The 26,883-nt window shown below is 50.1% G+C and overlaps 1 protein-coding gene across 1 annotated transcript; it reads left to right on the forward strand.

Moving 5' to 3' along the window:
* The first annotated feature begins 8,239 nt into the window (after nt 1–8,239).
* On the forward strand, nt 8,240–25,843 carry LOC144149589 (papilin-like). The gene is made up of 4 exons (XM_077681227.1): nt 8,240–8,277; nt 13,330–13,575; nt 19,920–20,120; nt 25,592–25,843. Exons 1-4 carry the CDS (start codon nt 8,256–8,258, stop codon nt 25,774–25,776), a joined length of 654 nt encoding a protein of 217 aa, XP_077537353.1. The 5' UTR covers nt 8,240–8,255; the 3' UTR covers nt 25,777–25,843.
* Nucleotides 25,844–26,883: the final 1,040 nt, after the last annotated feature.

Here is a 26,883-nt window from a genome sequence, read left to right on the forward strand (position 1 = left end):
AAAATAGCAGAGTTGATGGCGATAAGCTGTTGCGGGGGCTTCGCAAAACCTTGCTGCGCAAGCGCTATTTAAGAAATTTGAGTTTACAAGTCAGGAATTCTGTAAACTAGCTAGTAAACACCGACGTGCGACTCCAAGGATGGGCCTCCATCTAGTACACCTGCTATATCTGCATTGGCAAACCGGTTGTTCGGTGGCTCAGTGGTTTCGCGCGTCGCGCCCGCCCGGTCAACGTTGCGAGTTCAATTCGCGGGCAGGGTTGCTTTTTTTTTTTTTTTGAGCGTTTTTTTTAGCATTTTTATGGTTTGCATATCCATGGTTTTCATTTGTCTGCATCCGAGGATGCAGACAAAGAATCCGTGTCGGAGCTGTCGCGGCTTGACGTGACGAGTCGGCGTGTTTACTTCCGTGGTGAAGCACGTATGTGGGGGAGCAGACGCCGCAGTAAAGTCGCAACGTACCGCAGCGCCGCATGGTAGACACGCGTGGCAGAGCGTCCGCGCAACCATAGCCTCCTATATAACCTACTAAAGGAGGCTATGGCGCAACGCTGTGACGTCACTGCTTGAATCGGCGCCCAGAAACCGAAACCGAATCCTGTTCACATGAATCGTGCGATAATAAATTTTTTACTCAGAATATGTGCATATGAGAGCATGTATCATGCTTTCTAATGAAATATAAAACGTTTGCAACAAAGAATGCACAAGCAACAAATTTGGTGGCACAACACCTTTAATGCGTAAGCGTTCTTTCCAGCAGCTCTGTGTAACAGGCGTTTGTATTCAAAACGACTTACTACCATACTCAAATAAACTCCGGGGAAGTGGTCATATCATAGTGTGACCACTCATGTAAGGGCGTGACCACTATGCACTGTAAGTGGCCACGTATCGCTATTATACGTCGAGTCCCTTTAAAGTCGGCTTCACTACTAGGCACGAATTTGATTGGTGGAAAGACATTTCACCCGTACAATTCCAAGTCTTATACCAAACTATTAAGGCAACGGCGGTAGAGCTTCATATAATAGTATGAAACTCTATAGGCAAAGAGACGGTAGGGGGCGTTCTGTGGCGCCTTACATGCTGCGCTCATGGCCTGTTTAAAGTCGACTTCATTATCCCAAATAAATAATTTGCTAGTGCGTCCTGTCACTTTTTTTTTTTGTCACAGTCATAAAAATTTGCGCCACTACAACGATTATGTCTGGGGTGGACTTCTGAGTTTGTTACAGATATGTCCATTTTGCGTCCGTTTCAGTCGCGACGTACGTGCACTTGCGAGGTCCTGCAGAGCAACAACCTATCCGCAGAAACGCAGAAACCGACGCCTCGCCTTGCTTGCGATGCGTCGCACCTGTCGTCTGCTTTCAGCCCATCAGGGCTCGCTCAAAACGGACATGAAATGGACACAGCTGAGAATCCATCCCTGTTAACCCGGTTTGCTATGCAATTATTTTGCACATAACAGGCGTCACCCGGCCTTGCTCGGTTTTACATCGTTAAGTAACGCTTACGTACTACCGCCGATAAACAGCCGGCCAACCATGCGTCCTTCTCAAAACCATTCTTTTGTTGCTCGCAGAGCCGTGATCGTCTCGTCGCTGTATTCCGCGCCGCCGCACACAACAGACCCGCCGGCCAGAGAAGGTACGTGACACCTGACTTCCTCACAGTGTGTTAACACCGTTGATATAGTTCTATTTTATCCGTGTTGGACTGATTACATGGTATGTGCAGTACATATGGTTTCATACTAATGTATGCTAGAGGGAAATCTGTCGCTGCATTCGCGTGCCGTCATGGGCGCCGCCGCCATAGCAGCTAGCAACGTCCCTCTCTTACTTGGCTTGGCTAGCCACGTGGCTTCTTTCCGCTTTTGAAGCCAAAACCAACAAAAAAGGAGGACCTTCTCATTAAAAGCGGAGCTGTTTAAAGGCCAACTGCACTCAAAACTTCGACCTCCCAAAAACGTTATTTCCCTATAGTCTGTCTAAAAGGACTGCAAGATACAAAATATGACAGCTGAAATACGCGTATCCACGGCGCTAACGACAGTTAAAAACCGGAGATTTCGAAACCGAAATTGAGAAGAGCGCGGCCATTACGGCCAGGCGGAAGTGACGTCCTAGCCGGCTCAGCCGGCGAGCGAGCGACCGCTTGCGGCCGGCCGGCCGGAGAAAACCTGCGCGCAACGCTTAGCATAGCAGCCAACGAGAAGCGCGCCCAGCGTTGCTCGGCTGGTTCTCGATCCGCCGGCACGTGCATCGTTGCCTGCGACGGAGCTATTTTGAACGTTTCTAACTAATTAACGATGACACTTACGGGGCTACCAGTCCTGAGTTTGTGTGGTGATACGTGATGTAGCATCATGATAAATTAAAATACGAACAACGGAGCACGTGGCTTTCAGTAGATACCGCGCATCCTGGCGACGGGCCGCGCATGCGCAGTGCGAGCAAGTTACAGGAGTTTGTGTACAACGCTGATATGGAAACACCGTCGTTCGGCGTGTGAGCGTTTTGTTTGTCTTCCCACCGCGTTCGGCGCCCGCTCACGCAAGCGTTATCTAACTTTTTTTTGCTGCGATGAGTGAAAACGGCGCACGTAGCTATATTTCTTTATTTTTTATTTCGTGCTGAGCGCCCAACGGACGATGGAAATGCGATGGTCTTTTCATATCATGGTTGGTTACGAACTCTTCTAACTTGTTCGCACTGCGCATGCGTGGTCCGTCGCCATGATGCGCGGCATGTACTGAAAGCCACGCGCTCCGCTGTTCGTATTTCAATTTACCCTGAAAGTACGTTCAAAGTAAATTTGGTCGAGGTGAAATATGAGTGCAGTTGGCCTTTAAACTTGAGCTTGGTCAGGTGGCGTTAGCAAAAAAACCAAGAAAAAACTGCCTCGCCCGTAAAGGGTGCACCACCGCAGAACAGTGAAGCTAGCTTTCTGGCCTGTTCGAGTGTGCGTACAAGGGGTACATGTGTATGCGTACCCCTTACTATACTATTTTAAAGGTGACAGTCTTTCTTGGGCTACAAAAACGCAAAAAATGGCGCAGCTAGCACTAGTGGTGCAAGGCAGGAGAAACAGTGGATCTGGGGGTTGACGTAGCTTGATACGCTGTCAGTGTGGGGGACCGACCGGAACGACCCTGTAAAATCCGGCTAAACTTGGCCTTACCTCTCAACACTTAGCCTAGCCTAGCAAGAACATCGTGAAACCTAACAAGGCTTAGGAAAACCCGAAAAAGCTACGTATGTTTCTCCAGTCTTGCACCATCAGTGCATGCGGCGCCAATTTTTTTCTTGTTCGTCTTGCATGAAGCTCCAAAAACCGCCTGAGAAATAGTCCCCTTTCCGACTAATAAAGCAACTTTAAATAATCCTTTACAGAAATATTGTGTCTTTTTGGAGCCCGAAACAATCTTCGGCCAGTTTATTAGCCATGTCAACGATAAGTGGAACTTTCCTACCTTGTACATGACGCTACTCTTGCTGGAACGTGGCTAGTCTAGACAGGAGAGCCATATTTCTCTCTAGTATGTATTAACATGAAGCACGATTATTAGTACTTTCGGTCTGTTGGGGCGTGTTCTTGTGGGACGGCCCATTCGATAACTGCAAACTAAACCGCGAACACCTGCGGCCCTCCGCGGATTAAAGGTTCGGAGAACTGATTTTTGTGAAGTATACGCTCTTTACCCCAAATGAAAGGGTGTCACTTAAAACACCTTAAACTGAAACGATTTTCTTGGTATGCCCTAGAAAGTTTGGAAGCCGAATTTTGAGACACCAGCCTTACGTATGCCGCCAGAACTGATGCGAGCAACTATGACAGCGAGCAGTGCGACAACGCACTTTTAACTGCCTTTTTACTGCACGCGAGATGAAAAGAGGCATTTAAACATTTGTCTCCAGCTTAAACAATAATAAAATGCAGTCTTTCCTGTTCCATTACACGGTTTTTTAATCATAACTTGAAACTTATGGAGTTATTCATCTACGTACGGCAGTGCCACGTTTCGATGGCGCCGCCTTTGAAATTTCGGAATGTCTAGTACCAGATTAAAAGCAAATTTCCGCCAATTTATTTAAAAATTCCTTGTGGTTATCCGACTATATTAAACGCTGGCTTTCGTATGAGCTCGAGGACATGTACTCCACAAAAATCGCTTGCCTGTCCCTTTAAGCTAGAGTCACCGGACTGACGTCAAAATAGCGGCAACTTCAGAAAGGGTTGGCATTACGAAGTGCTCCCTGCTTAGTTTGCAAAACCGAGGTAGCGCTGCACCCATCTTTACTAAGCGCAAAACAACGTTTTCCAAAAGGCACCCGCTACTGGACCAGGAGACGCGTTGCTGCAGGTAACTTGGCGTTGCTACAGCCACCGATGCTGACTCTGGCTTTTTCGCTAAGTGGGTCATTTATTGCTTTGACATTAAACCAGTTGAAGTTACAATTCCATTTTCTTTCTTGTGTGTAGACTCCGGCAATAAGTCCAACATCGAAGAAACCAACGGCGACTCTACAAGGCAAGTCGGAAGACTAGTCCTAATTAGTTTTCCTCTTACTTCGTCGCGCAGGGGCGTACCAAATGGGGGACAGGTTATGGAATCGTCCGGTGTCAGTACACCTCAAGATTACTGTCACCCCCCCCCCCCCCCTCCCGTGCTTCACTGTGAAGAGAGGCGGTAGCAAAATCAGGGAGAAGCAGACTCACCCCGACGTATTATAGAACGTCTGTTTCCTGGTCTAGTACTGCGAGGTCTTCTCGCGATTTATTCCGTGAAGCCCCTTCTACACGGTGCGGATTTCGCCTGCGAATTCGCAGCTGCGGCGCAGCTCGTGCGCCAAAATAATATATTCTCGTTGCTGTGGCAACTTGCCAAATGTTAGGAACAGTCGAACGTCTACTGTGAACCGCTTGATATTTGGCGATTCGTCGCACCAGTGAAAATAGGAAAAATCGATAGTTTTCCCGCACGAGCGGCGCATCCGCACCGTGTAGAAGGGGCTTAACGCGCTCACATCAAGTCTCCTACTTCAATTTCTGATGGTAACTGCTACCAGGCGCGCCATGTCGTGCCGATGCATGGGCGAAGTAGATTGGTTGGCCGGCAAAATCTCACCTAATGCGCAATTGACAGCTTCAGTGTACAACTATTTATACTTGTTCAGAGAAAAACCAGTGGAAACATGCCATAAAGTGGAGAGGCAGGACCAGTACAGTCACTGGACTTCCAACAAAATTTTATTGAAGGAACTCGGATACTTGTTCACCAAAACGGCGTAGGCGCAGATGGGTCACCCCTCACCCCTTCAAAAACCCAAGATAGCCACAGAACTCTCTCTTCCACAGGCTCCTTCCTTTGGCTCCTTGTCGATGCAGGCACGCAAGCCTACAAGCTTTCTGGGCGCCGAAAATACAAAACGTACGCAGTCCCTTATTACCCGTTTTAAGTTGTGTGACAAAGGATGCGTTTCTCAATGCAGCCTGAGATGACAAGTGTCTGAGAGAATTCTGTGGCGACCTTAGGTTTTTGAAGGGTTGAGGGGTGACCCATCTGCGCCTGCGCCTGCGCCGTTTTGGTGAGCAAGTATTTATAGGAATTGCTTCAATAAAATTTTGTTGCATGTCCAGCGAGTGTCTTTGCCTTGCCTCTCCTCTTGTGTAGCGCGTTTCCACTGCTTTTTCCCTGAACATCATGAACCAGCAGGCCCAGACTTCCACTTAACTATAACTGGTATACCAACCAGCACCGTTTTAGTTGCTCTGGTAAGCATATAGCGGCCACTACTGTTCTTCAGGCGAAAAAACATGGCTCAGGCTGAACACTTTCAAACCTAATTATCACAAGCGAAAGCAAAGCCTACGGACACGGTGCTTTGTGAAAGTTTACCTTTGCCTGAGATTTTGCAGCTTGCCGTCCAGCTGTATCCTACTGGATGATTGGATTCAGCTTTTCGCGTGCGCTAACGTCCACTCGCATACAGCCCGGACGGCGCGCTGTGGATTGCGAGAGGGAGGACCAAGCGGTGGCAAAGCAGCCGTTAATCCCTCGTGGTTCGCTTGCGCAGAAATGCACGCGCAGACGGCCCGGCCGGTGCTGAGCCGTCAAGCGCAGGCGAAGCAGCTGTTTCACCCATGCTTAGTGACGTGGTACCGCAGCGGCGAGGCTCTGAGCGAGTAAAGCGATAAGAAAGGCACAGCTTACGCGACCGCCGTCGAAGGTCACTTGCGACGCGATGAACGACATTGAAAGATGTAAAGTTGAGCGCGGCCGCCCACTGTGACGTTCTTTCCCGCTTCCATTGGAAAAACCCAGGCCCGATGCACCCGTCGTCGCCCCCGAGGCACCCCGGGGCCGGGGAGTGTCGATGACCAACAGCTTCCGCCTCGGCCTGCTGGCCACCTCCGTGATGGGCGTGGTGCTTCTGCTGCACCTCCTGCTCGCCACCATCAACGCACGGAACGACAAGCACGACACAGGCACGTCCCTCCTCCCCTCTCCCCTTTCCATCCGGAGACTGGGTGACAGCAGCAAGCGTCATTACTTTTTTATACCATTTAAATCACACAAGGCAGATAGGCAGGGCTATATATGCATGGCGAAACAGGGAAATACAATACAAGGCAGTGCAAGCTACCAAGCTGACAGGCTAGACAGAAATACTACTCAGGTAGCACAGAAAATGTGGCCAGCCTTTGGCCCATCGTCGGGAAATACCTGGGCTGTTTCGCCATTGGCAAAGTTAGGTCTGCCAGAGAACTCATGTTCTTTGGCATGCATTTGGCCACGGACTGCTCGTTCTCTGTTTGGCCTGCTGATGTCGGAACACAAACTGCAAGTGTCTGGCCACGGAGTTCCTGTTTTCTCCTAGGCCACCATAGGTCTCATGACGAACGGCAAGCGTACGGCCACGACGGATTACTCGTTTCCTTTTCGGTGAGCTGACAAATGGAGAGTCAGGCAGACGGACTGATATGCAGATACAGGTGCGCGAATTTATGGTCCGATTGGCGGGCGGTCAGACGAGTGCATGCATGGATGAGTGGCTCCATCTTTTTAAAGCGTAGCTGTAATAGACTAACTCCCCCGTTTTTGCGTTTGTTGACCGAGAAAGCCGACACGTACCCTCCTCCTCCCTTCGGCACACCCTCTCCCTTCGGCCACCTGTTCGCTTCCGGCGCTCGCGTTGGAGCGACGGGGGGAGCGTGGGTAGTGATGAGGAAAACGAACGTCATTGTGTGCATAACCAATGTGCGTGTCCGTTTACTGTGACGTCATACATCGCGTAGCGACGTCACCGCAGTTCCGTTTGGCCGAGCTTTGGGTAGGACGCGTGTTGTGCACAGCGTAGAAGAACAGCTTGCCTACGAAGAGAGCTGTGGGCGCGAACGCGGCGGAAAGAAATCACCGACGACGATTGGGCCACGGACGAATAATAGTACCACTAGCAAACCGAAATAGTATAGTCACCAGCGGATAGACTTTGACAAAATGAAATGGCACTGAATTTTGTTATTGTAAGCGTTGAGCACTGACTTTCACCACGTTGAAGCATCTTATTTTTCGTTATTAGTTCCACCGTTGCTGTACTATAATAGTAGTAATGTCATTTAAAAAAAATCCGGCGGCGTCGATGAAAGTGGACGGAGCAAAATGGTGAGGAGGAGGAAAGAAGAGGAGGGGCGAAGTAAATTCAGTTCATTAGAAATCTGTCACACAGGAATCTTTCTGATAAGGCAGACCTTAGAGCATCAACCGGAGTGAATGAACGTATTTTTTTATGAATATACTAACATTACATGGAAAGGCTTTATGGTGCATCTGCGCCTCTTTTCCAGATGAAGGGCTTGCTTTCGGTTTAGTTGGTATTCCATAACGTTCATCTTAAGCGCAGAAAAAAAAACAGGGACACAGTAGACACAGTAGACAAGGACAAGCACTTGTCCTTGTCTACTGTGTCTCTGTATTTTTCTGCGCTTAAGATGAACGTTTTCCAGATGGATTCATGTACCTTTTGTGCTACATGATTGAGGTATCCATCCTGTATATCTATCCGTAGTCAACCCGTTCGGCATCCATCCATCTATCCATCCGTCCGTCCGTCCGTCTGTCTGTCGTTTATTTACCACGACGTATATGTAAAATGCACCCAACTTTCAAGCGTCTATGGACGATAAGCATGTTACAATTTCTGGCCTACACCTGTTTCTGTTTGTGTCGCAGGCGAAGTGGTGTACATGGCGCCCCAACAGAACCCAAGTAAGCATGTGTCTTTGTTCACATGATTGTGATGAGGCGGGGTTATGCGCAGTTCGCATGCTTGTCCCAGAGAAGCACTCAACTCTATCGCGCAGTGCAACTATCACGGTACTGCTCGCTCGCTGAAGAGAAGCGCAGACGGCAGCTACAGTGGAACCTCGTTATAACGAACACTGATATAGCGAATTATAGGCAATAGCGAAATAAATAAGAACTTTGGTTGCTCACGCTTAATTTCAGTGACACTTACTCTTGCTATAACGAAGCCGAAAACGCGAGAGCCGCGCGGCTGTAACAAAGAAATGTTCGGTTCACGCAAAGCTCAGAACTCGAAAGCTACGTAAGACAACCTTTTTTTTTTTAATCGTTTGAAAAAAGATCACACCCTTCTTCAAAGAAGTGAGAACGCAGGGCTGCTTTTCAAATGAACTTTATTCTGTCGTAAATTCACGTTTTCATGTCCCGCGGTCCACTCAGGCAATTACAGACAGAGACTGTTCTGACGCCGGCGCTCGCGCGGCACGTGTGTCCGGACCTCTACGAGAGTGCTCGGTGCAGTGTGTGTGAACGCGAAACTGCGACCCTGACCCATATCATGTGGGGCTGTGACTGTGCAGTGCGCGACGGTGGGGGGGATGGACAGGACCCACAGGACCCGTACCCACCGGACGTGCGTGAATGCGTGGGCTCTGCGGAGCCCCAACAACAGGGGAGGGCCATCCAGCGGCTCGAGGCGGCTCTGGCTCTGCAAAGGCGAAAGGGGGCCCCGCGCCCGCCCGTCCCTCCCGGCACTCCGTCCTCCCATGCGGGAGGTGGGGGTCGGGGGCCGACGGTGGTGGCCGGGAGCGCTCCGAGTAGCTCGAGCGGACGCCGAGACCAACCGCCTCGGGGTCTAAGCCCGACGCCCTAGGACCAGTCGCGACTTAGGGTGATTAGATAGAGGGGACGCGACCGAGCCCTGCGTGGCCGGGAATCGTGTCCTTTGCACGCCGGATGCTTGAATAAAGTTCCATCTCTCTCTCTCTCTCCACTTAGTTTGACATGCCACAAGGAGAGAGGTAAGGTTTACCTCGTTTATAGTGGGTTCGAAGCCTAGAAGAATGCGCTTTGTATCTATAGGATTTTTGCGCGAGCCAGATTGCCGATTTGCTACAGCCGATATTTACCTCTACTCTTGCAACGGATATCGGTTATAACGACTTAATTTACTGCCCCGATACTTCTCCATCATAACGAGGTTCAGCCTATTTTTTATTTGGCGGCACAAAGAGAGTTTATTACTATGGTACACCCGGCGTCAAAAGTTGGCGGGACGAGATTTCGAAAATCGAAGTCAATTTCTCTGCTGTCTGGTTTAATTTGCCTTCCTAAGCAAAGAATCGCACTTCGGGGCGTCATCGCCATACTCATAGCAGGAGCTTAGCCACCAGGCAGTAGAGAAATTGACTCCGATTATCGAAATCTCGTCCCGCCAACAGACCTTAGTGTACTTAAACATGAAAAAAAAAATGCGCCTCGCAACTTTCAGTGAGAATATTTGTATACTTCAAGATCGTTGCCACGACGTACCGTCGCATTCCTTCCAACTTGTGACGTCTTAATCTACCGACGGCACGAATGATGGATGGAAACAACAAAGCGAAAGAGAGGTAGGGAGACTGACCAGAGAAAGATAATTTCCTCCTTTATTTGTCGATTTCTATGCAACGAAGTAAAATTTGACAACTATTCGAAGGTCCATGTGTGTCAAAGAGGATATTAAAGGGGAAAAATGCTTCGTGTCAACGAAAGAAAAGTACAGGCGTGCTCCCGATGGCGGCTTCGCCTTATTGTTTATTGGAATTTCAGCCCAACTTGTCCCCGGAATTCATATCAAAAACTTCGAAAGGGTGCTACAGTCAAACCCGGCTATAACGAACCCGGATAGAGCGAATTATGCTATATATCGAACAAAAATATTTCCGTTACGGAAATACATGGGAAACATATTCCTTATAACGAAGTTCACCTCCGATATATCGAACTCTGCATGGGCTCCTAGAATGGCCGCCGAAATGCATGATCTCGGAGCGGCGATTGAGATGTGGATTGGCCGCGACCACGGAGCAAGAGCCGCGACTGAGGCATTGCGCCTCGCACGGAGCGACGTGACGCCCAATACTTTCCGGAACTGTTTCCGATGCGCGGTACTCGCGACGGAACCCGCCCAGTCAGTGAGTGCGGACCAAGACTGCATGCAGCATCGGTGAACTGTGGGAAGATCTCGCCGACTTTCTCGATGATGTCGCCAGTGAAATCTGTCCGACGCTTATAATGAAGCGCTTTCGGCCGTCGATGTGCTCCGCCAATGCTTCTTAGATTTTTGAGGACACTGACTCGGAACTGGTGCAAACAATGTTTCGTGTAGAGAATGATATGCTAGTTGAAGCCGCCGAAACGAAAGTGAAAACAAAAATATCCCCCCCCCCTTTTTTTTTTTTTGCAACGTGGGCAGTTGAGGCGGAAAGTAGCTTTGGTACTTGCAATAAATTGATTATTTTGGTCTGGTAATGGCTACTGTAGTGTGTTCGTTTCTGCATACGCAGATGGCGGAGTTGGGGAGGGGGCGGGGGGCTCTCGCGGATTGAGAACTCGTAACAATAAGCTCGTTATAGGCCGGTTCAGCTATATCGAACTATTGGATATATCGAACTAATCGCGGTGCATATTGCAGTTCGCTATAAACGGGTTTGACTGTAAAATAATTCAGGGAAGCTTGCACTCACGCGCAACTTGAATGGCGAAGCTGTTTAGGTGAGCATTGCCGGACACATAGTAAAGTTTCAGCATCATTAATCGTCGTCATACGCAACGAAGGGGTCGTCGTCGTCTTCGCGGCGAGTGGTGGACCCAAAGTTGTCCTCAGCATTGCATACTTCATCGACTCGAGACAGCGGTGGAGGGATATGCAAGTCGTCTCGGGAAGGAGTGGCGCACTCGTAGCCATGTCTCCAATTATTCATAAAGGCTTCTAGAGAAGACGGCCGCGGTGACCTCTCCCAAACAGGGTGTCTTTTCACCTTTAGCTTTAGCGCAGGAGTTTCTTTTTTCTTCTTTTTTTGCTAAAACCACTGCGCGAGCCGCGGATGCTAGGCGGTCGCCGCGAGGCACGCGCGCGTGCTGCAACGGCAAACTTGCAGATCGTGCAACAGCTCCGCTGTTAGAGTATGTGCTTCTCTGCGTAGTTTCCGTTTTAACAAAGTCATCAATACCGTTGGAAGGGTGCCTAGAATTGCGGCTGCTAAAATTCACATTACAGTAGCACTTGGGCATTGATAGTGCCGAGGCCTTATATCAGTCATTGGAATTAGCTGCCACATCATTTTGAGTTACGTTTGTGCAAGTTTATTGCCGTTCATTATCTTTATTACAGACGCTTTATAAACCTCAAACTACTACAAAGCGTTGCAGGGGCCACTGAGATTGCTCGCAGGTCCAGTTTCTTTCGAAAGAGCTCAGTATGTGCTGTAGCAGTAGAACGGCGCAAGGCAGACCGGGGCCACGGCTGCCCGAAACGGGAATGAATGATTTAATCACACGGGAATCTCTATGATGACCATGCTGATGGCTGGCGCATACCAAGAGGGAGATTCAACATTTACGAAATTCGCGGGGCGCAATGTGAATGTCAGCTACAGCTCTGTGAATTAAGCTCCTAATTTACTGTTGTCTTGGTGCACAAACGTCGGTGTTACCAAAGGGACTCTGCAACACATTTTTGTACTCTTTTCAAAATCTTCTATTCTTGCAGAACGCAGTCATCCAACACACCCAGTACTTAAATTAGGGGGTCGCGAAGTACCGAAGCCAAAATAACTGATCTATGCCCATCAGATAACTTGGAATCTTACTAAAACAGATTTCTCTCTTGCCCGGTTTTGGGGTTCTTCGACCACTGGAATTACGTCATTACAGCGCTTTAGCGGCTATTGGCTGCCTTTTCATGCAGTTGCAGCAATGAACGCATTGAGCCGCTTTAAAACGAAAGCCACAAAAACAATGCAGAAATGGAAGGCGTATCTGCTGCGACGAGCAAATGACGCAGTGCCGCTCCATTCTGCCGATAACTATAGCTTTCGCAGTGCTTCCAGACGCGAAGGAGAGAGTGAAATCGTTTATCTGACGCTTTGCAGAGTTCCTTTGAAGTCACGGAAACTGAAATCGACACCGGATGAAGCATCACTCCTTGTACTGACGTCACAGTATCTGACGGCTTATGCATCAGCTAAAAGCCGATTGACTTTTGCTGCCGCGAGTTAGAAAAATCATGGTGGACGGCACAGCCAGCGACAAAAAGGGAACAGACTACTCAGCAAAAGCTTGAAGAACGGACTTAAGCATCAGCCCACTTACTCAGCAATTTTCGGTCCGGTGACACTGAACCAGCATTGCGGTGGCTCTTGCGAATAGCCTTGAAAAATGGTGCTTCACGAAGCCGATATCGCGAGGCATAAATGCTAAAAAAAAAATAGTTTATTCTAGTGCGCTGCTTCATTGGAAGCGGAATTGAGAAGGCGTTCTGAGCAGGCACAAACTCTAAACGGCGAGAGAGAGAGAGAGAGAGAGAGAGAGAGAGAGAGAGAGAGAGAGAGAGAGAGAGAGAGAGAGAGAGAGAGAGAGAGAGAGAGAGAGAGAGAGAGAGAGAGAGAGAGAGAGAGAGAGAGAGAGAGAGAGAGAGAGAGAGAGAGCTTTACTAAATAAATAGTTAGGTTAGTATCAGCATGGTGACCGAAGACCGTAGTGCTTCGGCGACTATGGCTGCCCGAGCCGTGAGTTCCCTCTGCATAGAGATGCACGGTCTAACATATGATCAGAAAATGACGTGTCTTCGCTCCTAGAACCAGTTTGGCTGCCGGAAGAGCCCGCAGCGGCCTCTACCGAGCGCGTCGCACCCGCTGGATATGTTGCCGAATCGCGTCGGAAACCCTATTGGAACTATTGCTCTGGTGCACACGTGTCTGCCGCTTAAACAATCAACTGCAGCATCTGTCCCTCTCCGACCTCTGCCGGCAGACGAGTCACCCCTGGTGGCTGCTGCAGCAGTAGCAGCGGTGCCGACGTCATCCATCGAGGGGGCTGACTGCTCGGCACTGGTGGGGTTCGAAGGCTGCGACCCGTGGAGGGCTGAGGCGGCGCACCGCTGGTTCTACTTCGCCCGCGGTAGCTGTTGGCCCTGGGAACCGCGGAGACCCATGTGTGCCGCCGGCAGAAACCGCTTCCGGACGACCGAAGACTGCAGGGAGGTCTGCGAGCACGGAGGTGAGAAGATGACGACGCGTCTCCTGTATACCAGCTGCCCCGCTTTGCGGCCCGCTCTTCGGGTTCCGCGTGAATTTGTCGTGACTCACGACTCACGACAACCCTTGACTTGATCACAGCGAAACCGTTTCGCTGTGATCAAGTCAAGGGTTTGACGGACGCCCGTCTGGTCGGGGTGCGTCTTGCATAAAGGGCAACCGCGCCGAACACAAAGTTATAATAAGTTTAAAAGATTCACATTTAGGCTCCCGGTAACCTCAGTCACAATAAAACAAAGCGCAAATCTTCGCCTTAAAGGGACACTGAAGTGAATTTGTCAAGCTCCCGTTTTTGCTTGCACTGCGTAGACTGGCTCAAATTAGCACACTTTTCATCGTTTATCCGGTTGACAAATCGGTAATTATTTTACAAAGCGCGAAAGAAGAAAAACTACCATGCGCGGTTTGCGGCGGCCGCACCAACTAAGGCTGTGACGTTGAGAGGAGGGGCGCCGTGATTGGACGATGCCCAAGGTTAGCAATCACACAAGTTTCGGTTTCGGTTTCGGTTCTGTAAAACATAACCAATGGCTTTGTTGGATGGGCATTCTCAATATCTCAGTAATCATCGTACCGCGCTTCTGCCATGTTGTCGGCTGTAAAATGCACAAGATAAGCCTCCCAGGACGGCTTGTAGTCGTAGCATTCACTAGCCGAGACCTATGCAGTGCATGAACGCCCTCCGCGTACCCGCAGACGCCCAAATGTCATGCGCTTTTCCCCCATATTTGGAGCTTGCCTCCCTCATGCCTGTATCGTAAAAAGCGTGTTCGCACCAGGCCAAGGGTCTGTTCATTCTGGCCTGTGCCCACTGCCTGCAAGCAGTCGGTGCTTATGGCAACAGCACGCCAACGAGAACTCGCTAGCGCGCCAGTGCCAGCCTGCGCGCGTTTTGTGAACTAGTTCGTGTAGCCATGAACGTTGCGGCCCCAAAAAAGGTGAACTCAATATAGAAAACATCGGCGGAAAACAAAACAGTTAACTTACAAAAAAAAAAAGCACGTACCCGCGGGGATTCGAACTCGTGACTCGCAAAACATTTACGGTGAATTCCTAGCGCCGCAGACTGCTAGGCTACGGAGCGGGACGCGGAAGCCTTGCTAATATAGGGTATATATTGTACAAACGGTTTACACTTTTATTTAGTTTTGGCATTTCAAGCCGCTTAGGTGACTATTTGTTGTACTGCGATCGTGCAGTAAGCGTCGCCCGAGCTTCCACAGTAGCTCACGTCTAGCAATTTCATTTCGTAGACGGAAAAGCGTTCGCAGATGCGTAGTCGTGCTGCTGACCGCTGTGCTTGTTCGCCCAGCGCGAAAAAGTGCTTCCCGCGCCCTAGTTTTACGCTGTACGGTAAAAATATCAGTTGATTTTATTTGCTTAGTACCTATATTGACTTCGCTGACTCTTCTCCCGCCTTCAAGAGGCCTTATATTTTCCTACTGGCGTACCAGTCAGCGAAGCGTCGCATGTGCAGCGCTTGTGTGAAGCGACCTTGACTTGGAGCTAGATACAGTGTACAAACAAACCAAGTAAAGAAAGGCACATTCTTCCATTCACAAACGTGTCCTGGCTTCGTTTCAACTAAGCGAACGAATTGCGACCAAGCAATTTTTTTTTAACCTCCTTGATTGCGACGACCCGCCGGCGGCCGGCGGACGAAACGCTGGACCGACTGACTCTGTCGGCCGGGGAGCCGTGCAGTAGCGCAGCCGTGGCGCAGCCAATTGCCAGCTCATCCCCTCCTGACGTCACACGAAAACGCCACAGAAAATGGGCGAGCGTAAAGAGAGGAGGACAGCGTTTTCGAATTAGTTTTTCTACTAAATAAAATCGCGTAAACGTGCCTAGAGTGGTCGAAACATGGCCTGGGGACTCCGGACTACAATTTGCGCTAGTAATCCCGCAATGTTTACATATCACTTCAGTGTCCCTTTAAAGGGCTGGTGAAGAGCTTTCCAAAAATATTTTGTTGGGGGCATTACATTATGGTTTTCTTGACGCTGACTTCGAAAAACGTGTTTATTTTATGTGAAATACACCCAACCCATCTTTTTTCGTCAAAACAAACGACCCCTGCCCGCGGGCGCGGTAAAAGCCCTGGCTGCCTTTTGCGATTGGCTGGCGGCAGATGACGTCATATTCGGAAGTGCCGGCGCTGCGGTGACCGCTCGGCCTGAAGATCTCATTGTTTTCCCGTTCAGATACGGTCCAGAAGGTCCTCTGGTGAATGGAGGGCTCACACAATCTTTCCTTAGAATAGGAGATCCTGAGGGAAGTATAAATGCAACAGGTTCGCTCGCGGCGAGCTTTAGAAAGGGGTTTTCCCCCGACGACTCATGGCCGACTTGTTTCTCGGGTGCAAGGAAGTTGCGCAGATATTGGTTCGCCGCTTTCACTGCCAGCGCTAGTCACAATTCCTAGAACAATTTTTCAACCCACCATCATGCCCATCCTCGAATGTGGAACTGTTTTTACATTTGGACAGGCGGCAACAAGCTCTGTGCAGCGGCCTGCGATGCGCACAGGCAGCGCGGCCGCCGCCGGTCGCCGCGTCGCGCAGAGGTGCTGGTGCCGGGTCGCTGCTCGGCGGGTCAGCGGAACATGGCATTGCTGCACATACGCATGTTTTAGAATAGGGGAGTTGAACGTTGGTCGCCCCCCAAAAGGTAGAGGAACCCAAGCGCAGCACGCTGATCCCCGACGAGCTTTAGAACGCCTTCCCCAACAGCTCCAGCCGGCTCAGGTTGCATGGATCGCCGGTGCTGTTGGGAACTTTAGGTTTAGCACCAATTGAGATAGTTGGTCGCCGCTATCTCTGCAATTGCGAAGGATATATCCTTAACACAGTTTTTTACCACACTATCATCCCCTTTCTCGCATGCGGAACCTTATTCCTACGTTGATAGTCATTCTAGCGATAGGTGCTGTGCTCATTCTTGCGCGCAGGTAATGACATCCATCGGCCTCTCGCCGCATCTCGTGCTCGGGCAGGTTCGTTTGCTACCGTCGACGAGCCTCTGCGACCGGCCGGTCGGCGCTCCGCATCGCGATACAAATTCGATCACCTCTTTCGAAATCACCTTGGATGACAATCCCTAGTACAATTTTTCACCATACTATCATCCTCTCTTGCACGTTTACCTTGCTTTTCGCGACGGCCTTGATTCTGGACGGCAGCGAAGAGCGGTCGCTGCCGCGGCATGCGTGGTGCGAGCCGTTTCGTGCGCCGTACGGGCATGCACGAACGGCGAGTGTGCGGAGCGCTTCCGCGCGCAGGAAACGCTTCATGCTTTCAGCTTGCTTGATTTCTTCTTAAAATCTAGCTATTCAGCTAAGCTGTCGTCACAGCCAACAACGATGATCGGGTAAACGAGCAAGAAGTTCGGGAAGCCCGGAGCGCTCTGGTCCCACAATTTTTCTAATTCCCCTATAATAATGGATCAGGAACTTGGGGTACCTCCGTATTTGTTTGAGCCCGTCGATTCGCGTATAAAGCACAGAGCACCCGACGACACGGCCGGCCCCGCGACTACTCGTGAGGGCAATGTAGTAGCCACGGGCGCTCGGGTAGGAAATCTCTGGTATCTAGCAGTCGCTTTAGGGAATCACACAGTAGCATTACGGTTACAAATAGACGCGGAAGCAACTCTGCACAACAAAGATTAATAAACTGCAGATTGCACGCCTGCTTAATTCGGAACTTAGCCCAGAAAACTGGGACACAGCGAAGCGGCGGCGCACCTCGCTGGCCATCTTCCGAATATGACGCTCCTTCCGGTCGCTGCCTCTCGGTTTCTCGCTCTTCCGGCGATGCGGCAGGGAGCAGTGGGCAGGGCGTAGGGTCAACTTTAACGACGAATACCGCTGTCCCCAAGCTAGAAATGCCGAAAAAAACTTTACAGGCATAAACTGACCAATGTAATAATTGTAAAAAGTAGTTTTGCCCGGTTTTAAAAGTGCTTCAGTAGCCCTTTGAAGGGACAGACGTCCAATTTTTGTCGGGTACATTTTCTCTATTGCAAATGAAAGGGCACCACATAGAACACCTTAACCCGAAACGACTTTGCTTAGCGCCCTAGGACATTTGCGATCGCAATTTTTAGATCTACCAGCCATATGTATCCATGAGAGTGAGACGCGTGTTGCAACATACTTTTAACCGCACGTGAGATTAAAAGAGGTGTTTAAAAACTTGTCACCCGCTAAAACAATAATAAAATGTGCTCTTCCCTATTCCTTTATGCGCTTTTGGAATCACGCGTTGAAACCGACGGAGTTGTATGGTTACGCGTGGCCCCCGCGATCGGCTGCCGGCGACGCGCCGTTAGCCGATCGCTGAGGCCATGGGCTACGTATTATACCCCTGTCACACGGGCACTTTCAATCGCGATTGAAGTGAATCGCGATCAAGTTTTCGAGCACGCTCGACGCACTGCCGCTGCTACACGGCCCGTTTCAATCGTGATCGAAAAGTTGCACCGGTTGCACTCGTGTAAGCTAGATGGCGCTAACATTGAACTTGCGGCCGGCGTCTGGTAACTTCTCGCCGTCGTAGGTATACGTAACTATGTAAATGTTACCTCAGGCTTATTCGGGTCAAGTTATTTGACACAGTTTGTAGCGTTAGTTGAAGTTTTCACCTTCTGTGTCATTACTGAGCGGGGACGAGAGTATCGCCGCTTTCGTTCGATCGCGCTTGGAAGCCTCGATCGCGCTTGAGAAACCAGGATTGAGTTCGAGCGGGATCGAGCTCGATCGCGATTGAAACTGCCGTGTAGCATGCGCCCGATCCGGACTGAGCTCGATACGGATTGACTCAATCGCAATTGAAAGAGGTAGTGTCACGTTTAGACGCCACCTTACGGACTTCAGGAATGACAAATTAAAATTATTTCTGTCAGTATGTTTAGAAATTCCTTGTGGTCGCCCAACTATATTTCTGAAGTCTGAAAGGTGGCGCCACGTAGTGTCTAAGCGTGACACTACCGTACGTAGCCAAACAACTCCGTCGGGTTCAATACATGATTTCGCAACCGCATAAGGGAATAGGGAAGACAAGATTTTATTATTGTTTTAGTTAGGTACAAGTTTGGGGACAGACAGACAGACAGACAGACAGAAATTTTCTACGATGTCTCGGAACGTTACCAAAATCACGAGACGGCGAACTCGACCACCCGACAGTTAACAGGCCGCGTGGCCGTAGCGAACCCGTCTGCGAAGGGGGAGGGAGAGACCAAGGATAGGCTGGGTGGGTACATATAACGAAATAACGAAGCACTACAGGCTAAGCAGGGGGAGAATGGCGCTGCCACCCAAGTCTGGCTCGGGAACAGGCGGTGGTGTTAAGACAGATGCAGACGGGTTCGCTATATACTGACCACGGTCATCATGAAACACGCGTGCCCCGAACAGTACGAGGACGACACGTACAAGGTGTGTTAAGTGCGTGAGCCACCGCGGCTCACCTGCTGTGGGACTGTACGGCAAGGTCCAGTGAAGCGGCAACAGCAACAACGATCCCGCCGTGGTTCGAGGCTTCGGCGCGGAGCAACGAACGACCAACTCCAGGCCGTCCAGCTGATCCTGGCGGCCCTTGAAAGGCTGAAGCCGGTCGAAAGCCGAGAGGGCTCGGCCCCCCATCCAGGGGCGGCTGAAGGACCTCGAGGGGAGTTGAGAGGCGGCTGCCGAGTAAAGGGTCTTTGACAGGATGACGCAGGCCGCATCATGGTGCTCCATTAGGGACACCACAGCAGGCGATTTCAATAAAGTATTTACTCTCTCTCTCTCTCTCTCTCTCTCTCTCTGTTTTAAGCATGGAAGAAAGAAAAGCTAAGGAGAGGCCCTGAGGTTATAGCGAACTAGAATTCTTATTCTAGTTCACTATACTGAGGTCACTTCTACAGCAGCCGGTACCGCCATATTGGTCAGCCGCCCTTTTTTGCTTGTATTCTGCGTGCAAGCGCTACCTCCTCCGCCGTCGCTCGCTCCCCTGTCGTCTGCTTCGTCTTTGCCCGCCGACCATTGGCTACCGGCTGGGCCGCGCAGTGACGTCGTGCCTCGTTGGCCCGGCTACAGTGAACTTCCAATATTCTGGTTCACTCTAGCCCGGCCTTCGGCGCCAATGCCATAGACGCGGTTGCCGTCGGCCTACCATGGCCGTGAAAAAATTACGTCACTTCTTCCACACTCCTCCCGATGAGCCGGTGGCTAGCGGGGCCTCTCCTGGGTTTCCTTTCCTCCATGGGTTTCAGTAACCCAAGAGAGACTGTCGTCTTTAATACGCGCGTGTACAAACCGCAGCGGACGCGCGCTCCCGCCTGGACTGCACTTCGGCGGTGTATCCCCGGCGATGCGACGTGATGGGCTCGTGGGTGTTCCCCTACTACTACGACTGGGCCAAGGCCCGCTGCCTGCACCACCGAGGACGCAGCTGTCTGCTGGCGCCCAACCGCTTCCGGGCCTTCGTCGAGTGCAACCGCGCATGCGCGGCATGCCCCAACTGTGAGCAGTGCCTGCTGAAAACGGGCTCGCTTCACCCTCGTTATGCATGAGTGATGAGATCTACTGCCGTCACGGCATCAAAGGCAAACTAAATCGCTCATTTGGCGGCGAATTGCCCGATACAAGCTGAAATGTGTATTAGTGGTCGAACGGTGACGCCGCCACTCTCCATGCAGTATTTTTTTTTTAACACAAAGTAGATGGGCGTTAAATGTACCGTATTTTCGCGCGTATATTCCGCCCCTGCATATAATCCGCACCCCCACTTTCAGCCCGTCGGAAAAGAAAAAAATTCCCGCGCCTTCCCGCGAGGGGAACACGAGTAAATGCAGAGCATTGGGGGTCGTTAACGCCGCGTAAAGTCGCGTTAGGGTGGGTAGTTGGGTCGTAGTTGCGTTGGTGTTGGTTTGAGGTAGAGAGAGGAGAGTAAAGTCGCTTTAGGGTGGAGCGAGCGTCAACCAAGGAACGAAGGAGTAACGCAGTGACTGAAGCACGAGCGACCGCTAGCCGCTTTATATTTGCAGCGCGCGCAGTGCGCGCAGTAGAGGGAGAGCAGTACGGGGGGGAGAGCGCGCATGCGCAAGCAGCGTGCGCCCTTCCACGCCCCACCGCGCTGCTATCACGCACCTGTTACGCCGAGACCGCGACGGAGCGAACGGGCTGACTACGACGCATGCGCGCGCCAGCTGCTGTTGAGAGAGAGGAGGGAAGGAGGAGAGGCGCACCTGCTGCGGACGCGGAGCTGTTGACGCCGTCCGACGCAGGAAGAGGCGAGGCTAAGAAATGCTCTGCATTTAAAAAATCCACGCGTATTGCCCGCACATTTGATACAGGAAAGGCAACACCAAAGCTACTGCTCAAACAACGCATCACATGCTATGTAGACAGAAAAAGCGTATAGTTATCAAGTAGAATACACTGACTGCAAGGCAAAAGTCACAATTCACTTAGTGTCACTGCCCTCGCTAGAGCCATGGAAGGCTTAGTGTTACTGCGTAGGAGCTTCACGGCACAACACGCATTGCCGTGAAGCTGCACTAAAGGAAAAAACTACGCGTATTATCAGGGTGTCGAACCGGAACCGGAACCGAACCGAAAACCGGAACCGAACCCGAATTTTTGCCCGGAACCGGAACTGAACCGGAACCGTATTTTTTCCGCCATTTTGGAACTGAACCCGAACCGGAACGAATCGAAGGAACCGTTCCGAACCGGTTCCGGGGCCTCAAAAATGTGATTTCTAGTTTTCCATTTCGGTACCCTACCTTGCGTCTGAAGATATTTTGCCACTCGCCAGACAGAACCATGAAATATTTTGCGTAGTCGGCAGTTCCCAAGACCCATCATGTTCTCTTCTAATTATTGCCCTCAATTTAATTTAAAGTTGTCCGTATATACTATCAGTTTGCGTTAGGTGCTGCCCATCTCTCCCAAATCTTTTACATTTAGCATAACTTAAGTGATAACGCATATTACGAGGCAACATATCATGGAATATTCTTCATGGTTTCTATCTATATGGTGTTTAAAATCGTGTAAAGTTTTCAATGTGTTGTTAATTCGCATGCATCCCTGTCCGCTTGTGAAGGCCTTCAGGGACACCATCAACAATAAATCTGCATCTTCCACTTATTCTAGTTTGAATGAACAGTTATATACAAACAGCACTGAGACACAAACGCTCGCAGTTCTCAAAATTAACGTCACTTTTTCTTGTATACAGTGCTGTTGTGTCCTTTGGTTACTGCTCTAAGAGAACATGAGATATAAAAAAATGGGGAATCCTAATTTCCACTTTTAAAGTATATTTGATAGCATTTTCATGTTATCTTGAATCTGCTCAACCTTAAACTTAAGAGGCGGATGGATTGACGTCAATTAGTGCGGGTTAGCGGGTAGACTGGGGTGAATCAGTTAGGTGAGTGAATGAGCTAATGGGAATTAAGGGGACTGATGTGTTGATTAATTTGGATTAAAGGAATTAGCGGGTCAGTTAAGGCAGATGCGACGTTCGGACAATACATGATATCTTTGGGGTCCTTGGCATTTGGAAATTTTGCAGCGTTCTCCTTCTCGACCAATCAGAAAATTTTGTCACGCACAAAGTAGCCGCAAAGTTATGTGACGACCACCTGATTGCTATAAAAGGTCTTTCTTAATGCCCGTACGTATTGCGCCATTATGTTGTTGCTATATTAAAATTGACATCTCGCACTAAAGTTAATAACTAATTGCCTAATGCATATTTTATATTCATCAAAGGGTTTTCAAAACGTGTGTATATATGAGGGGAGACAGTTGGAAAGAAACTAAACTGCGAGAAAAAAAGGGAGGAACGATCAACTGGTTTGATGCAGGAGACGCCCGATAGCATTCTTCAATACCTTCTCTTTCTTTGTGTTACCGTTCTGCAGCCTCCCACAGGTGTAGCATCTCAACCCCCGAACACAGCCCCCTCTAAGCTGAGGAAGCGGCGATAGCTTAGCCAAAGCGGCGACAAAACTCTCATAACAGACTCTTAGCAGGCGTGGCCCAACTTTGCCAACGGTCGATTGCATGTTACAAAACTTCCGATGATCAATCAGACGCCACCAAGGAGACCAGCCGGGCATGTATGGGCACCAGCTCATACTGGCATCCCCGGCAAACAAGATCACCAACCTTGTGGGTCGAGATTTGACTCGCTTAGCCAGCGCTGATGAAGCTCGGCCCGAGTGCATACATCCTGCAGTCACAGACCAGGAAGTTACTCAGCACTATGGCCTCTTCCGTAGAACGTATTCCTCCCCGCACAAATCACTACCGATTAACCAGGAAAGATTACTCCGCACCCTGTGGGCACACACCTTCCCCCACAACACCAGACTTCACCTCTTTGGCGGGACACAACTCTCTGCATTTCGCTGCTTCTGTGGAGAGCCTGGGAACCTCATACACATAGTAGGCGGCTGCGACAAGTGTGCCGTAGATCCATTCAACCTCCACGTTTCCATAGAGAATTGGGAGACAGCCTTGGCCAGCTCCGGCCTAGAAGATCAGTTGCTCTTGATGGAAACGGCTGTCGATTCGGCCCCCTCGAATGAGGACGCCTCTCTGAAACTTTGCCTCAATTGAATTAAACTTCATTTTCTCTCTCTCTCTCTCTACAAGTGATCATTACTGCTGCTTGTGACTTCACTTGGCTATCATCTTTCCTAGAGCCCAATCGCTGTCACTGGTCGCTGAAGGGCCATTAGCAAGTTCGTATCTCCGGTGGTTCCCTATCCAATGCCGTCCTATACACGCCGTCCAATTAGTCTTTATAGCCATTCTTTCTTTCTAACAGCTCTGTTAGCAGATAAAAGATGGGCAGAAGGAAATTTCTCTAAATGCCACCTGCAACAATTGGCAGTCGGCGCAACGTACTCGTCACACTACCATAGAAAACATTTTGCAGGTACAGTTAAAGGAGCTCTTCAACACTTTAGGTAAACTTGCCGCGGTGGCTGAGTGGGTAAGGCGTTGCGCTGCAGAGCACACAGACGCGGTTTAGATACCCGGCCGCGGCGGCCGCTTTTCTGATGGAAGCGAAAAGCGAAAACGTCCGTGGGTCCGAAATTTCGGCGCACGTAAAGATCCCCAGTTGGTGAAAATTAATCCGGAGCCCTCCACTATGGCGCGCCTCGTCGTCGGCGTTGCATCGGCGCGTTCAACCCAGCAACAAACAAACAAACAAATAAATAAATAAATAAATAAATAAATAAATAAATAAATAAATAAATAAATAAAAAAAGCAGTAAATAAATAAATCAACACTTTCGATAAACGCTTTCACTCTTCGCATTTGGAAGCACTGCGAAAACTATCGCTATTGCCAGCACAGAGCAACAGTGCGTGATTTGCTCGTCGATGCGGATGTACCTTCCGTTTCTGCTTCGCTTTTGTGGCTTTTTCTTAAGTGGCTATCAAATGCGTTCTATTCTGCAATTTAAGGAAAGTCGGCCAACAGCCGCTACACCGCTGTAATGACGTCATTCAGCGGTCGAAGAACGCGAAGACCGGGAAGGAGAGAAAAATATTTTGAGCAAGTTTATATGTTATCTGACGAGGAGAGAGCAGTAATTTTTGGCTGAGGCACATTGCGACCCCATAATCTAATGTGTTGGTTGACTACTTCCTGCAAGCACTCAAGATTTAGAAAAAAGTTGAAAAAAGTGTTGCAGGGTCGCTTTAGTTTGGCGAAGACAAAATATTTGGACAAAGAAACCTTCATTATGACTTTGTTTTTATGCCGACTTGATAAGGAAACGAAAAACGAGCACAAAAAATTAACAGAAAAAAACACGCCTGCTTTTTTTCTTCGAACCCGTTTGAACCCGTTTGAACCGGTTCGAACCGGTTCGAACCGGAACGGAATGGTGCTCTGGAACTGAACCCGAACCGAACCCGAAAGGCTCGAACCCGAACCCGAACCGAACCCGAAAAAATTCCGGTTCGACACCCTGCGTATTATCCGTCACCCCTACTTTGCCACTAAAATTTTCGCATTTTTGGTGCGGGTTATACACGCGAAAATAGGGTAACCTGCTTCCATTATTTCTCTTCAATTTAAACACGTGCTCTACTCTAAAACACGTAAGAAAAAAACAATTCGGGAATGTTAGTAAATACCGGAATTGCTGCGAAAAATTTCCCTCTCATTTAGTTACACGACGGAAGCCCAAGACAGATGACGCGAGCTAAATAATCGGGAGTTTTAGAATAACGGCCAGCGTACGCTAACGCTACGGCGGCGGGTGCCGGGACCCGACTGGGCAGGTGCGCATTCGTTGTGCAGGGATGGGCGCCCATGCCTCGCCGAGCTATTAGTTCCGGTGAGGGACGACCTCCTCGCAGCCCGCACGCGCGCAAGCGCCGTCGGGTACCGGTAACCCGTCGCCGTAGCGTTAGCGTACGCTGGCCGCTACGATAAAACTCTCTAATGAGGAACATCGCATTGCGTTTTGCGTATAGCACTCGCTGATAGCACTCGTCGACAGGTATAAGCAATCAGTGGCCGATACAAACACGGCAGCTGGCAATCAGCTGACCTGTGCCGACGATTTCGCTCGTGTCTTGCGGCAGGAGGATGTAGGACGCCGCGCGATCCAGCAGCTAACGTCGAGGTAATGCTTTTGAGCTTAGTGGGCCGGTCTCATGCGTGCACCGCCATGCCCGAGCCCGCGCGTCCCCGTCGCTATGGCGACACACATAGTTACCAGGCATGCGCGCCGCGCCAGTGAATACAACCCATATACATAGCCTTCCACACTTCGTTATCTCAGCTGGTTCTGGTGCGTCGTGATGGATGCCCTCAACACACGCGTGCTCCCACACAGGGACAAAGTGTATACCGCCGAGCATGCACCGCAATCCATTATGACTTGGGCGCAGCCAACTCTTAGTCTGTACTGGCTAGGTTAGTCCTAAACATCGCTCGCCCCCTGCCGCAGGTACGGACGAGCGTTGCGAGGCGGCCATTTTGAGTGGGGACTGCAGCCTGGAGCTGAAGGCATTCCAGGCCTACTTCGACACGCGGACGCAGACCTGTCGGCCATGGACCGACATCTGCCTCGCGCCGCCCAACAGGTTCCGCAACGAGAGCGAGTGCCGGCGACGCTGCCTGTCCCGTCATTGAGCGAACACCGGACGTCGACCGCCGCGATCTTTTTGGAACTGACAAAACAAGCAAACCGACAAAGATACTTTCCTGCACGCCCCGTTTTGTTCAATGTGTGTTCGGTCGAAGCCCTCTATGGGCATGTCGAAGGAATTCACAGGAGTACTGGCACAAAATTTTCGTGTTAAGTTTTTTTTTTGTTTATACGAGCCCACCCATCGTAGAATGGCACATTATACGGACGATAGCAGCGCAAATTATTGCAGCCTCATTTATTTGTGTCAGTTTCGGTTTCAACAAAACGAACACTGAGGCGGCCGCCATGAAGTCTTGACGTCACCGTTCTCGCCGTTCCACTGCCGGTGTGAACGCGTGCGCGCGCGCTCGTGCGCCCAGGCCGGCCGTAGTCTCCCCATCTTCACGTACGGGGAAGCGTGACGTCAGTCCCAAAACCATGACGTGTACACACCGCTGAACAGCGTGGGCAAACCGCAGCCAGCGCGTTGGCACGTCACGGGAGAACTCACGTCGGCAGTTTGGGGCCACGAGGAGTGCATGGGATCATGCTGATGCCGATTGCAAAAGGGTATCTGTTCTGGACTTTCTCGTGCGCGCAAATATTCAAATTAATTTAAAATATGTTATACCGAACAGCTACTGTTGAAAGTTGGTGGGAGATATCTCCATATACAAAGGAAGACTCTTACATAGTTATCCCAGCTTTGAAATTTCGTGTCAGTACTCCTTTAACAACACTGCAGACTGCACGCTCTTACATTGACGAATGCGTACAAGGACCAACGTCCGTCATGTCGTGATGGCGTGGTGGGCAAACGGCTTGCAGGGGAGTTGGCTCCGTTCCCAAAGGGAATAAGGGAGGGGGCGTTCATAAAGCCGTATTGTATGCGTCTAAAAAGCGGCTCTAAATATCCCAAGAAAGGGATTCTTAGCATCTTTCTAAAGCCCTTTCCGTAATTATCAGAACGTCTTCTAACCATCTAAAATGCGGATTGAAAAGTCACATTGACAGACTTGTACAGCTCGTGTAAAATCCCACTTCTAAACAGATTTCCGAAGATGTTTTAGAGAGAGTGAATAAATCGTCTAGAAATAGTAATACCGGCT

Source organism: Haemaphysalis longicornis, unplaced genomic scaffold (assembly GCF_048455015.1).
Source record: "Haemaphysalis longicornis isolate Haplotype H1 unplaced genomic scaffold, Haemaphysalis longicornis Haplotype H1 scaffold_8, whole genome shotgun sequence".
Lineage (NCBI taxonomy): Eukaryota > Metazoa > Arthropoda > Arachnida > Ixodida > Ixodidae > Haemaphysalis > Haemaphysalis longicornis.